Source organism: Mchenga conophoros, linkage group LG18, assembly GCF_057382185.1.
Source record: "Mchenga conophoros isolate Kocher_MC1m ecotype Shallow Benthic linkage group LG18, M_conophoros_male_GT1.1, whole genome shotgun sequence".
Taxonomy (NCBI): Eukaryota; Metazoa; Chordata; class Actinopteri; order Cichliformes; family Cichlidae; genus Mchenga; species Mchenga conophoros.
The window spans coordinates 24,193,530-24,208,757 of NC_140543.1; the positions used below are offsets into that span (position 1 = coordinate 24,193,530).

General features: G+C 40.8%; 1 protein-coding gene across 5 annotated transcripts in view; it reads right to left on the reverse strand.

The window, feature by feature from the left end:
* The window catches only part of pde4ca (phosphodiesterase 4C, cAMP-specific a), a 51,782-nt gene that overhangs the window by 17,475 nt on the left and 19,079 nt on the right, over window positions 1-15,228 (reverse strand). Inside the window, exon 1 of one of the 5 annotated variants that reach the window (XM_085253915.1) lies at window positions 9,253-10,103. The exons of 3 other annotated variants lie outside the window; for them this stretch is intronic. In XM_085253915.1, coding sequence (XP_085110041.1) covers window positions 9,253-9,401 — 149 coding nt within the window. In that variant the 5' untranslated portion in view covers window positions 9,402-10,103. Of the gene's footprint in view, window positions 1-9,088; window positions 10,104-15,228 lie in introns of those variants that run through there. One more of the 5 variants, XM_085253916.1, reaches the window with a different exon arrangement.

Sequence of the window (15,228 nt, forward strand, 5' to 3'; positions counted from 1 at the left end):
GAGGATCAAATGTTCCTCATTTCACATGAATGTGTAATAAAGGCACTCACAACAGATTTAAGGAAAGAAACTTATCGGTTGTCTTGTCTGTCATGTCACTGACAACTGACTTGTGGACCATTAACCCAAAAAGGGAACAGCCTTGTGACAATTAGCCTAGCTAAACTTAGCTTAGCATGAAAACAAACAAAACGAGCATTTAATCTCATTCGAGGCTCTGTGCTGGACTCATGTTTTAGTTGATAGGACATGTTTATTAGTGAGTTTTACAGGAGCTTATAAGTAGATTTTGTGCCCCTTACACAAAGCAAAGTTAGCTTCTGAGCTAACGTTCAACAACAAAGCAAACGTGTATTTCTCAAAAAGCCAAATTAGCATTTAGCTGAATAAGCTAAATATGTAAGAATGTGTTTCTCTGTTCCTGAATAATCCTCCTAAAACACACACACAGAGCAGTTTTGCTATATACACTGTAGATCTTTCTCAAACCATACAGCAAAGCAGCACAGACATAAACCGGACTGCAGCTGTGACTGCTTAAGAAAGTAGTTGTGAATAGCAACACAAACAATAACTTTACAACCAACAAAAACAGGCCCAGCAGGTCAGCCTCTGAGTGACAGAGGAGAGCTAATTATAGACATTGTGCATTGGTAATAGAGATGTCTAACCACTGTTCAGAATGAAGTGAACCAGTAAAAACTGGTTTTAAAAGTGTGTAATCCAATGTAGAAGACACACAACAAAGACAGGGACTCAGAATCATTTGCCTTATCTTATCATTGCCTTAAAAAATGAAGACCCAACCTATACTTAGATTATTACCTGCTGAATAAATAACATTTGGCTTAGAAGACATAAAAGCTTTTGTACAGACATACTGTAAGAAGTTACTATTCTCGTTAAGGAAGACTTCACGTTTAATGTGATTAACTATTAACCTAAAACAATGCATGATTTCTAAAGAGGCAATCCTAGATAGTCCTATAGAGGAATATATCTGTTAACACTAAAATTAACAATTACCATCAGCTAATTTCAAGCAACAAAAGGGTTTGGAAGTCAGTATCGGTAAGTAAATAGTTAGGATGTTGTTAGATTATTCTTGTTATGTCTGTAAGGAAAATCTGAACGGTTCTTGCAGGCAAGGAAAAAATTTTGGAAGGTGACTATCTAGTAGTCTATCTAGTATCATAACTCACTTAGCTGCAACCTTATTTTCTGGTCCAGTACTGATTGCTTGGAAATGACTGTGTGCAAAGTCTGGAAGGATGGATTCCCTCCTCACTACGGTCAAGGTGAATAACTACCAGGATTTATACATATATCACACTCATGCAGTATTACATTACATTTGTCAAACAGCATTTATTTAACTTAGAGAAAATGAGTGTCAGAGGTAAAACACTGCAGGTTCCTCAGGACTTTCCCTCTGATGGCTTCAGTCACCCAGCTGTCTTCCCCCAATATTTTTCTTCCTTTGAAAAACAACATAAAGTCTAGATGTGGAGCTCTGATACCGTTTACAATGTGAAATGACTGCCGAGGACAATCTTGCTGTCAGTCATCAGTTAGCTGATACAGTGTAGGCAGTGGTGAGATGTCACAATCAGAGGTGCTGTGGAAGAAGGAAATACTCGTTTTTCCAACAAATGGTTTTAAGTTACACTTACACAAGCGCTGTCAGCTGCAAGAATTCCAACAATTTCAGTGCAGCCAAATTGCCCAGATATTTTTTTTTGCATATTTTGTGCCTAATCTATGAAATTGAACTTGCATAAGGAATCTGTCACTGCAAACACATTCCATTTTCTTCAAATGTTCCTCTTTGCCTTTCCTTGAATGAACCCTGAAAGAGAAACTCGCTGTTAGAGCGACAAGCTGTAGAATGATGTGTGGATATCTTGCTGGCAAAAGATAGATATGTAGCTGACCTCTATTTCACTGTGAACTGTTGTTTAAATTGCAAGTGAACAGTGGGTCATACACATACATAAAGGACTCCTTGCATGGGAAAACCTCTAACTTCAACTCCAGATTTTAAATAATAAATAAATCAGTATTTCCATGCAGTTAAAAGCCACTTCAATGCAAGTCCACCTCATGGTATTAACTTGAGGTGGAAGAGGAGGTGGAGGTGGTCAACAAGTACCTCGGGCTGTGGGTGGACAACAAACTGGACTGGTCATGCAACACAGAGCACCTGTATAAAAAAGCCCAAAGCTGACTGCACTTCCTCAGGAGGCTGAGGTCTTTTAACATCTGCAGGAAGCTCCTGAGGATGTTTTATCAGTCGGTGGTTGCTGGAGTACTTTTCTATGCTGTGGTGTGCTGGGGGAGCAGCACAGCAAAGAAGGACTCATCCAGGCTGGAAAAACTGATCAGGAAGGCTAGCTCTGTGGTGACAGTGGCAGAGAAAAGGACACTAAAATTGCTGGACATTATGGACAATGCTGGGCATCCTCTGCACACGGCCATAAACAACCAGAGGAGTCTGTTCAGTGACAGGTTGCTTCTCCCAAAGACAAGAACTAACAGACTTAAAAACTCCTTTGTCCCACACGCCATCAAACTGTTTAACTCCTCTCTGGAGGGGAGAGGGAGGGGAAACAGGAGGACAAAGGAGGGGGGAACAACTAAGCTGTAGTGCAATACTTTTTGTTAATATCCAACATTGCAATAAACTTCAATACTTGAATGTGCAATTCCCTTGTATTCTTATTCCTATTTATTCCATTTATCCCTTTTGTATACTCTTTATTTATATATGTCTCTGTATTTATATATGTGTATATATGGTATCTGCTCACATTCTGTAACTTCTGTCGGTGCTGTGCTATTTGGAAACCGAATTTCCCAGAGGAACCCACCCGAGGGATTAATAAAGTTTTATCTAATCTCTAATCTAACTTCAACCAAATTTCATTTAATGAGGAAAAGTCTAAAAACCACTGCTGTGGCCATCGCTCCTCTAAATAACAAACTTGACAGCAAAGACCAGTGATAGGAGCACCTCAAAGGAAAAAATACTATTAATCAAGCCAAGCATTGGAAACAAACAGTTTTAAGTGAGGCAACAAAGGGTTAAATTCCAGCTTTACTCATAGACGTAATTGTTTCCACATTAAAATGATTCATTAAAACAACAACAACAAGCAATATTGCTAACAACAAACCTCAGACCAGAGGAGGGTGAAAACAACTGTCAGGGACGACTCACAGCTCATTTGAATGTCGAATGTCACAAATGTAGGATGACATCAAGCGACCTACAAACTGAAAATGGCAGCCGGGGTGAAATGCAGGGGGCAGGTCTGGAGTTGCACAAACAAGAAAGGAGGAAAGAAGATCCAACCTAAGGTTTGCAAAAGACTGTAGGGGACTCGTTTACCCGGAAGGACCTAACCTGGTCGCGTAATTGTTAGGCAGAGAGGCCCGGAGAGGCCTACAAGCCACACAATCAGTACAGGGCTGCATGGATGTGCATCCACGGTCTCTGCAGTGTCAACAGACTTCTGGATAAAAATATAAAAATAAGGTACTTAAAAATATCATCATTAAGTTTGTAAATTCTGAACGTATTTTAATGACCAACAAATCACTCAGTTTGTTAACACAACAAAATAGGTATGCACACGGGTGTTCACTGCTCGTAGACTTAAATTACACCTTTCTTGGCTGCGTGCTGCACAACAACATTGAATATTTAGTATTTACTGCTGTTTACACTTAGCTAGATTAATGCGATGGCGTTGTGTTTAGTATGTTGCTTTGGGTTTTTTTTTTGCTTGTTTTCTATTCTTCTTTTCTCAACAGGTGATCCAGGAGATTTTTTTTCTCCCCCCCTTTCTCACTGTCCCTCTCCCCTTCTGTTTTTCTTTTCCTTCCTCTTTCTTTCTCCCTTTCCTATCCCTCACTCATGTCTGTCCCGTCTGTAACATCTGAAAATAAAATATAATAAATAATAAAAACAAAGGTCGATCAAATGGACCAATACAGCAATGCCACGATGATCCATTTGGCAAAGTAAATCCATTGGGTATCCTTGTTGGTCTTCAGACAACAATTCTGATGGCTAAAGAACCAAATGGGACAGGCAAAAAGAAAAAAGAAAAAAATAACACAACAAAATACACCTCTCAGCTTTTCATGTATTTTGAAGGTGTTTTTTTGGAGACCTGGAATGTAAATGTTCCTGTCTCTAAAGCACTTTGGGTATAATTATAAGCTGTAAATAAAATAGACAAGACAGTAAAGACAAAAAACTTTACGCTTCTTCTTTTCCAATAAAAATAATTTATTCAACACAAGTCAGTGGGCTACATACTAATGTATTGCCCACATTTTCATGCCTGTATCAAGCAACCTGATTCCTCTTTATGAAGAAAATGACACAATTTCAGAACCCTGTGTGGTTTTCATGCTTTGTAACAAACTGAAGTGCACATACAGGCCATCCATCCATCCATCTTCATCCGCTTTATCCGGGGCCGGCCGCGGGGGCAGCAGCCTAAGCAGAGAAGCCCAGACCTCCCTCTCCCCAGCCACCTCCTCCAGCTTAACCGGGAGAACACCAAGGCGTTCCCAGGCCAACCGAGAGATATAATCTAGCCCTGGCGGACTGATCCCCGGCTGCCAAGACACATACAGGCCACATCTTTAAATATAAGTAACCTTTGCATGATGACTCTTCCTGTGAGGTCATCACCGGCTACTGAAACAAAGTAGTCTTCAACTCACGTGTCCATTTAAAAACACAGGTAAGAGAGCGGTTTCACAGCCATGCTCGTCTGTGCGCCTCGGGCCTGCAACCCATCAGCGGACCTGCTGCCTCCGTCTGAGACAGATGGTCCATGTCACTTCACTCCCCCGTGGGCCACACCATGACTAGGAAGCGTTGATGAATTAAGAAATGCTTTGGAAAGACTTTCAGGAGACATTTATTACGACAAAGTGGCTTTTGGCTGAGAAACCTCCTCTACTTCGCCAGGACCTGTGAGAGTTATGAAGCGTAGCGGGCACAAGATGAGTTAATCACTTCTGCAAATGAGCACGGCGACTGAAAGCTTGGATTCATTTATCAAGCCCGCAGTGACCTGGCAAAGTCAGATAATATTTGACCCCGGCACAAGTGTTGTGCGATTATCTCAAAGACAAGAGTCTGTGTACGTAAATGAAGCAGTAACAAGAAACATCTATCTAGAAACTACTTAACAGGAGTTGGCATCTAAAGCGTTAGAGTGGATCCAACAGTCACACTTAGAGACGTTGATAAATTAGGCAGATGAAGATTTCTCTTTCCTCCTCCTCTCCTCCCAGGTTGAACTGACAGGGGAGAGTGTTGGGTTTCTAAAAACGCACGTCTAAAGCTCAGCTTTACTGCCAAAACTGTCAGCATTGTAACGCACTTAATTTATATTAAATTACCCTGAGCATAACTCCCAAACACCTAACAAAGCCCACACTTGTGTTTGCCATCGGTGGTTTATTTAGAAATAATCTTTAGGATTTTTCCATCCCTTCCATCACTGTCAAACCTGCATGATATTCCGTGTCACTGTTAATTTTGCGCGCAGCCCTCTGCTGACACGGCTGAGGTCAACTAGATCAACAGCCTGTGGACACACAGCTGCCTGCAAATGGGCTCGAGAGAGGGGGAGAAGAGAAACGGCTCGAATCGATGGAGCTAATCACCCAGCTTTTAATTTTCGACCCGACAACAAGAGCGGGCTCTGTGATTTGTTATGCAGAAAATAACAACGTAAACCTTTTACCCACGAGAGGTACAAAGAAAAAGAGCCATAAACGTCCTGCTGAGGACGATTAACTTTGCAGGTATTTCCGCTGGTCAGTTTAAAAGTTTGCTTTTAAAGTTTGCTGTGAGGGATTCACCCTGAGATCACCATGAATGTAAAAATGTACTAACTGTGACCCACTGCAATAGAATTACCACCATCATCTATTTTTCCATAATAAGGGATGAAGTCAAACCACTTTTACCGACTCAGAAATATTGTTACCATGCCATACAATGCAACTACAGTTACCACAGTGTTGCATTTATTTTTACTATAGCTTGACTTGCATGCGAGCTCCAAAACTGTTTGGCTTTAAGTTTGACTAGGGAGTAAAAGTGAAGCTCCCAGCTGGGCCCCAGCATGCTGAAAGGTTGAAGATGAAATTCTGTATTATTAAAATAGTTTGTTGCTGTCTCTGTCTGCCAGTTTTTATATTTGGTCTTAATATTTTTATAAATTCACCCAATTCTTCCATCTTTTTCCACTTCAACTCAGGGTCAGCGTGGGGCTGGAGCCTATCTCAGCTATCACAGAGCAAGAGGCGCGGTACTCTCTGGACATGTCGTCGATCTGTTGCAGGGCTAACAAAGAGGGACAGACAACCACTCACACCTACAGCCACTTTGGAATCACCAGTTAAGCTAACATGGAAGTTCTGGACCGTGGGAGGAAGCCAGCCAGGCGGATTCAAACACAGGAACTTCTTGATGTGAGGTGTTGGTGCTAACCATTACAGCTATTGTGGCCCCCTCTCCAAAATCATGCTGTTCTCAGCAAAATAGAAGCAAATATAATTAAAGTAGACGTGCCTAACAGGCTATTTTAATACCTTAAGGCGAATATTACTTCCACAACATTCAAATTAAAAAAGCTTTACACGCCGATGAGCTGCGACTGTCCCATGAATTGCGTGGGAATTTCTCTATCCACGTTTCAGCAAAGTTTAAAACAGTTGAAAGGAGAAACCAGTAACCACCACCGGACGCAAAAATATCGTCAGCACTCACCCACCAACTTAAAGAAAATAGCATGGCATGCATAAAAGCACCAACCCTTCTATCTGCTGCGCTCACAGACATGTAAAAACATGCATAACCTCAACACATATCCATCTAAGTCGAAGGCCTACTTTCATGTTTTCTTCTGCAGTTAAGTGAGATAATTGGCCTTTAAATCACGCACTGCGGCCACATGAGACGCTCTAAGTTTGGTGTCTGATGTCAAACGCTGCAGATTTATATCCTTCCTCCCCATGCAGGTTTAATTTGTCAGTTCATCTCATGCCTATGTGGGAATCTACTCATGCATGACTATATTTTATAGACAAAAGGAGCCGAGGCTGACATCAGAGTGTCTGCACTGGCTCCATAGATATCAGCTGTGATCTACTTTATGTGGACTGGCTAAGAAATAACAAAAGGGAGGATAAAAAAAAAGAGGGGAGGTATGAAAAAAGATATAAAGAGCATAAAAATGGTTTATACTACTGATTATAAAATAAATGCATATACTTCATAAGGCTGTCTCTGATAATCTCATGTGTTTCTAATCTGCTTGGACTTCCTGTAACAAATTACTGAAAGAAAACAGGCCATTTATTGGAACTCGGGCTCCAGCAAGAGTCAGTTCTTCCATCAGCATCACCAGCACAACCTCCCAGATAAAATAACTCAATCCAAATAAAGATCTCTACCTCCCGGTTTCTGATTCCCCTCTTTGAGCACATTTACAGATCTACTCCAGCAAAGACTGCTGCTCGTAAAGCTCTGACCTTTTTAGATCCACGGGTGGAAGTAATTCGAGCAGCAACGTAATGAGCAAACGTCCAGTGTCTCCACAGTTTGACATTTTTAGGTAATTTTGCTTGTTTAAGAGTAGAAGTCAGTTGCTTTTCCTGGCACGGGTCCCCAAGAGCAATGAAATCATATGGGGCAACTGACCGTTAAAAGCACCACTGCTCACAAATGTTCTGCGTTACATCTGATAAACAAAGACCCAGCCTGAGAAACAGGACAGAGGACAGTAATGTAAACACGGCTTTATCTCCGAGTCCTCCTTCAGAGCCTCCCTGCTGGCACTGAGGATTATGTGTGAAATTACAAAAGTTCTGCGGGAATTTTTCCTATGAGAAGGACAGCAGCATTCAAGCTGCATGTCAGATAGATAAGCTTTAATGAGAAAAAAGTATTGCGTTACGAAACAGGATTTCTTAAACTGATGTGCGAGACACACAGAAAAAACATCCTGACGTTTTCCTTCACATGAAAACTTTGTTAATGTGTAACAGAAACAGGCCGGCTCACTGCTACAGCAGCAAAAATCATGAATTAAGTAAGCCACCATGTAAAATCAGCATCTCTGAAGGGCAGCAGGTATTCGGTAAAGCAGTGAAATCCAAATGATGAAGAGTGTGTGGATGTGTTTTCTCCGATTTTACCATTTTTGTTGTAAAGGTATTAAACCTGTTACATAATTGCTCCACTTCACTACTCCATCACTGTATAGTCTGCATTAAATCTCTCACACACATTTGAAATTACAGTTGGACTTGTGTACTGCTTTCTGCCTAACACATTATAAAACCTTCTTGGATAAGCCACGGTGGTAATTATGAATTTAAAAAATATCTGGACAGCAACCAGAATTTTTGTTTTTTTTCCCCCCCAACCAGGATATACTGCAATATTCAAATGATCCAAAAGCTAATACTTTCACAAGCCCTTTCCCCTCTCTTAGTTTGACTCTTGTTGAAAGCTGCAAGATGTCTTCATAATGAAAAAAAAGACACGACAGCAGGCACTGTTCTCATCTGGAACAATGCCTGAAAGTGGCTGAAGAGGAAATGTGATTAAAACAATATATATATTTAAGGAAATGCTGATTTGGACCAAAACAACTGATAAAGAAAAAATGTTTTTGTGAATATTGCAGCTGATAAAAATAGTTTGAAGTCTAAACACTTCCATATTCAGATATACAGTACAAAAAAAGAGGTTTGTTTTTTAATCCCATTAGAGTCACTCCTGTATGTTCCTGTTTGAACTATAAGGATCTAAAAGAAAAAAATAGACAGTGATACCCTACGAGCGATGCAGTGTTTTAGGTACTTGGAAATAAACTTTGGTTTCAATAAAAGCCAGTTTTACCAGTAGACCCATGCTCCACAACTTCATGCACATCTGCATAATGACACGTTTGCTGTGTATGTCTGTGTGTTTAAGAGATGAAAGAAGACATGAAAAAAAAGGAAGACAAAAGCACCGAGAGTAAATAACATAGCTCTTAATTACCGCCTGCGTTTCTGCATGATGTCAATAGGCCTGTTGACAGCACACGGTGATCCCCATATGTTCCCACTCCGCACTGTGATACTCCGTTCCACAGAGTAAAAGAACCCACAGTTCGTTGGCACACTCATCTTTTCTTTAGCCTACTCTCTGTAACTCGTCCTCACCCTCCTCTTCTTGGCGACTCCGCTTGTCTCCCTCTCTTGGTTCTCCTCAGCTTGTGGCCGCTCTCATCTCTGTAAAGTCCGTCCCGCTTCCTCGTCTGTCTCGCTCGATCAGGCTGTCCAGCTCTCCACGGCTTCCCGGGAGGTGGCATTACCTCTGGCAGGAGTGGACACCAGCACTATGACCAGCGGCTCCAGAGGAGTGCCAGGATGAATGGCACGATGGAATCTGCCGCCCCGGGCGAAGCTGTCGCTCCTGTATTCTGGTGAAGATTTGCTTTCTCTGGGATGATACGTATAAATTTTTGAATGTAATCTGTCCTGATCACCTGAATTCCTCCAGGCTGCACTCTCCCAGCTGCACGTCTGTCTGCCTTGCAGGCTGTAGAAAAAGCTTTTCATCACTCTCAGCAGAGCTCCATTAATCGGTCCCCCATGTACATCTTGTCTTTGCTCTGGGTCTAAATGTAACGCTACACTGTTGCCCTCTTCCCCCTCTCCCTTTCTGTCTGTCTGCTCTCTCTCTCACACACTCGTCTTCTGTTTCTCTCCCTGTGCTTCCTCCTACCCCCTTTGGCTGCTACACCTTTAATCACCGAACAAACAGACTTATTTCCTTTCCCTGGACAAACTTGCTCTCCTGCTCCAGTCTGTCACAGTAGTCCTGTCATCTGCGTGTGTGTGTGTGTGTGAACTTTTTGTTCAGACGTGCCACAGAATGTGCACAGAGCTGTACAAGCTGGTTGTGTAAATGTGTGTGTTGGTGAGCGTGTGCACTGCTGAACAAGTGTGTATGCAGGCATGTGACTCAACAAGTGTCTCTAGGTGTGTGTGTGTGTGTGTGTGTGCATGCGTGCCTGCGTGTGTGTGTGTGTATGCATTAGACTTAAAGGGGAGCAAGTTTCAGAGTGAGGTCAGAGCTGAGAAAAGGGGCGGGAGAAGAGCCAGCACAGTCCCTGCCTTCCCTAAATGTTATAGACATTTTAACCCCTTCCTGCTCTCTCTCTTACACAATCTTAATACCACTGCAGGATCGCACTCTCTCGTTGGGCACAGTGTGTGTGTGTGTGTGTGTGTGTGTGTGTGTGTGTGTGTGTTGGGGAGGCCATGTATGTGTTAGGTAAAGAGATTGATGGCAGGATGAGTGTGATACGGTATTACAATAAGTAGCTCTTGGGACACGGACTGCTGAGAACGAAGAACACACACACAAGCACACACACACACACACACACACAATATGTACTCATGCACAGGCTTAGGCACACGCAAGGTCACCCATGACCTAAACAGATTGTGTATTTGAAGAGCATAAATGTGAAAAGTAAATATGAAACCTTAGCTTAGGTTAACTTTCTGTCTCCAAACGAAATCTTTCATAGAAGAATATTTAACAAGAAATCGGCAAAATGAGCCACGAGGCAGCTATTTTACAGACAGAGACAGATTAAATGTGGTTGTTTTTCACTGAGGACAAACAGCTTTGTAAAATTTTTAATAATTTGATAATTCCTTGTTACAATTTAGAGAGCATTTGGTACTGAATATCAGTTTTAATTGTAATAGTATCCACTGACCAGGTGCTAAAGCTGGACTATAGGACATTGCAGCCTAAAGATATGAACTGTGGTGTTTTTTAATAAGTATATATTTTTTTAAACTAACTAAAACTGCAAGCAAAGAAGTAGAAGCAATTCATGGACAACATGTGTATCTGCTCTGCCTAACAGATACAAGATATTTAGGACCAATACAGATATTTGGTGATTTAAATATCTGATATTTCAATATATCCGCTGATATTTTCTGTTTTTTCAGACATAAAAAACAAAAGCAGAGTTGTTTTGTGTACTTTTTCATTTACTCATTTATGTTCTGCCGACTCTGCTTGGATCAGCAGGTTGGTGCCAACACGGAATTTTGCAGAGTGCCCTCTGGTGGACAAACTAGAGAATATGAACACTCGTAAGATGTTATCGTCATACCATAAATCATTACATTTGCATTTATGAGCCATAATAAATAAAAAATAGATAAACAAATAGAGAATATTTGCTGATAACGTCGTTCCGCTGATAAATCGATCAGCCTCTAATCTGCTCTGGCACAAACTGCAGTTCTTAGCATATCCATGTTATTTGTAAACCAAGGAGCTCATCATTAACTATATGCTTGTAGTATTAATACTATTAAACTGTACTGTTTGCAGCACTCATGTGAAAAATGAAGTCTTCACAGGAATCTATGCACTCCTCTTAAAAACTTTGTACACCCCATGATTCAGCATCACATTTATCTGCAATAATTTGAGGTAACTGCTTTCTATATGACTTCATCAAATTCCTCCACACCAACAATTTGACCCACTTTTCTTTGCTGTTTCAGTTCAAGGAGGTTTGCACAACTCACTTAAGATCCCACCACAGCATTTTAATCCAGTTGAGGTCCACCTCAACTCTTTTCTCTTTAAATCATTCTGTTGTAGATTTACCACTTGTGCCCTGGATTATTGTCCTGTTGTGGAACCCAATTCAGCTAAGCTTGAGCTCACAGAGAGATGGCATCACATTTGAGTCTAGAATACTTATATCGAGGAATTCATGGTTGCCTCAGTGATTGCAAAGTGCCCAGGTCTGCAAAATGAGCCCAAATCATCACCCCTCCCTTTTCACAATGCTGCACACCATGTATATGCTTGTTGCATACGCACCTGTGTAACATTTCCCCACTGTGTAGCCCCCAGCCTTAGAAGAGGTTAGTTTACACTATTGGTCACTTGCTCATTCTGTTTATGAAATTTTAAAGTTGAATAACCACGGTCGGTGTTGCACGAGACAGCACTGCATTGTTACGTTCAATGAAAGCACGTAAGCTAAATGACCAAAAGAAGCTATTTTAAGATTAGGATGAATTCATGTTAATGAAATTATGTCAATCTTTTTTTTTTGTCAATATTTAAATTTAAAACAAGCCAACAGGAGCTATTAAAAAGTGTGATAACAGACATTGCTGATAACATCTTCAAGCTACTTGAATCTTTGCAAAACCACCTGCTGCTAGCTAGAAATCAGAAATGTGTTTGTGTGCCTATAACTTTGTTGTTTAAAACGCAAGAATCGTGAGCAAAAAAAACTCATAGCTACAACCAGGACGAGCGAAAAGCCCAGCAGACATAGAATGACCCGAGGAATGACGACTTACTGTCAAGCTACACAAAACACATGCCCATAAATGGCGTTGTGCTTCATTCTGCGCTATGATATGCTTCAATTAAATTGGCAAATCAATCAATAGCATCACTTCATCATCATGGAATTCACAACCGTTAGCACGGAGACAATAGGTGAGAATGGAAAAGAAAATGCAAGGAAATAAAAGTATCACAATATAGACTCAATAGTTTCCTTTAATATGAACCAGGCTCCTTTCAGAGGCCAGAGGGTTTAAAACACATCACAGGACCACTGCTCTGCTACATACATATGAAAATCTTATTACCCTAAATGAAGAAAGGTCGTTTCATTTTTTTTTTTCATACGCCTTGGTTTTATATTACAACTTTATATTTCCATTGGTTGAGACACACACACAGCACAGACAAATTACAACTGCAGTGTTTGCTCATGCAGTCAAAGTATTTGATATGACCCTTTACTATAATACAAAGGTTCTGTGTCTGCGGTAGTCAAGAAAAACTTCCATTTAAGGAAATCTGAAGAGGTGCACACAAAAAGGACCAATCGTAACCACAATCTGAACAGACATACAATACTGCTTTGCATTACAGCTGCGGCGAGACTGAACTAGGAACGGTCACAGCTTATAAATCCAATCACACCGACTACGGTGAATTCAAATTTAGCCGTGAGCAGGAACGACTGTGGAAGAGTATTAGAATCAGATCCATCATTATTTGATGAAGGAGTCACCAAATCTAAGTCTAGTTTCCTGCTTGTATTCACAAATATCCTTTGTGAATTTATACACTACAAATATTGTACTAGCGTCCAAGCCAGGCTTATGAAAGGGAAGACTCGATCCCCTGTGGGATGAACAGTGTCCTGATGCAAGCGGGATGAGACTGTGCTATGAATTAAACTTTACAGGCTCTGCACTTTCTGACACGTTTTCATGACAGGAAAATTGTTTTCATGTGCAGTTAGAAGAATTGAAAGTGCTTATACAACACGGTGCAAGAGCATTGTTCTTTGTAATCTAGAGTGGACATGAATACACAGACACACACACACACTTGCTGGTTGGCAGCATACCAGAGGATTTCAGAGTGTTTCATGAATCTGCGTCACTGGTGGTGGAAGAGACTTGATGTCTGAAGAAAGACAGACATTAAATGTTTGGTTCTGCTCAGTGTCTTCACTTCCCCACTTAAGAGAGTCGAGCTCCGAAGCGCTTGGATGCCAAGGCCGAATCGATGTTACAAGGTCACTTTTGGAACTCACAAAATGGTAGATTCTGGCTGAACTTTCAGTGGTGGATTTAATAGTCCACTATTTGCAAAGCAAGCCTCGTGACATCATGTGTTGGACGCACGAACGAATGGTTAACATTCTTGAATAACGAGCTGTTTTGAAGTCATCGAGGAGTACTGTGTGTCAAAGTAGCCGACTGTCAGCGAACACACCGTCTCTGATTTGTAAAAGTAGCTAAAACTAACCAGATGTTTAAATGAATGCAAAAAACCCCAAAATATTTATTTAAAAAAAATGCAAAAAAGGACATATTTAAATTGCAGAATATGTAGGACATAGTTCTCCAAAAGATGTACATTTTATTTGCCTTTGTCATCCAGAGATGACAAATCTACACACCTGCATAACATCTAGTCCTAGATAGAAGCTTCAATCAAGTGAAAAATGACCTTCAAATTGAATATGTGGGTATGTGTGGAAGCCACACTGCTTCCAAAAAAAGAGTTAAAAGCAATTAAGTAATGCCCTCTCATTGCTCAATGCTTATCATGATCTCATTCCAACAAAATTAAAACAGATGGTTGCAAACAGTTTGTTCTTCTATATCTTGCGCTGTAGAAGCAAGGAAATGCTCTGTAAGTAAACTGCACTGATCGCATCACACAGATGTTAGACGTCACATGCTGTCCTCCTAAATTTGCCGGTGCAGAACATCTGGGTGTGAACACACCTTCACACCCAGACTTCATGTCAAATCAAGTGGAAATGTTCTAAATTAAGCTTTTGTACACTTTTTTTTGTCGTAAATTAAATGTGTTGACTGAGATTGGCACAGCAAAGTTTAGCAGTGTTATTAAAGCAGCTGCACACAAACATACACACACGGCATGTAACAGGATCACCAGGAAGGAATATTCACAAAACTAACTGCTTCCTTTAAAGGAATTACATGCTGCTGAATACGTATCAATTACACATCTTCACAGCTACCTGAACTGCAAAACTGACACCACCCCCTCCTCACAAAAAACACAAAACCCCTCCCAAAAAACAGGCAGTTCAACTTATTTCTTCACAGGCTAAATGTCATCAAAAATATTGAGCATGTAACAAAGAAGCAGCACCAGGTGTCAGGCTTTGGCTGTTGCTTGTGGCCTATATTTAACTTTCGGCGTCTCTGTGATGTCAACGTCATGCTACACCGTGTACTGTAGTAAAGGCTAGTGTGTCACCTCATGATTCATTAGGCTGCCATCTGCTAGCACGACGGCTTGCTTTTGAGGCTCATTTTATTTGAGGATTGGGTGGATGACAAACTTGCGCAAACAAAGACACGCACACATATGAAAAACCCACAAATGCATACACACAAAACTCACATTAATAAGCACATGGGCTTGTGTGCACACTCAGGTGAATACTGCTTTACCAAGGATGTGATTATGGAATAAAAAAAATTAGGAAAATGTATGAAAAAAAGAATCTTATTTCTGCCAAAAAACAAATAAATAAATAAGAAAAAAGGGACTTTGCATACGCCCTAAGAGAG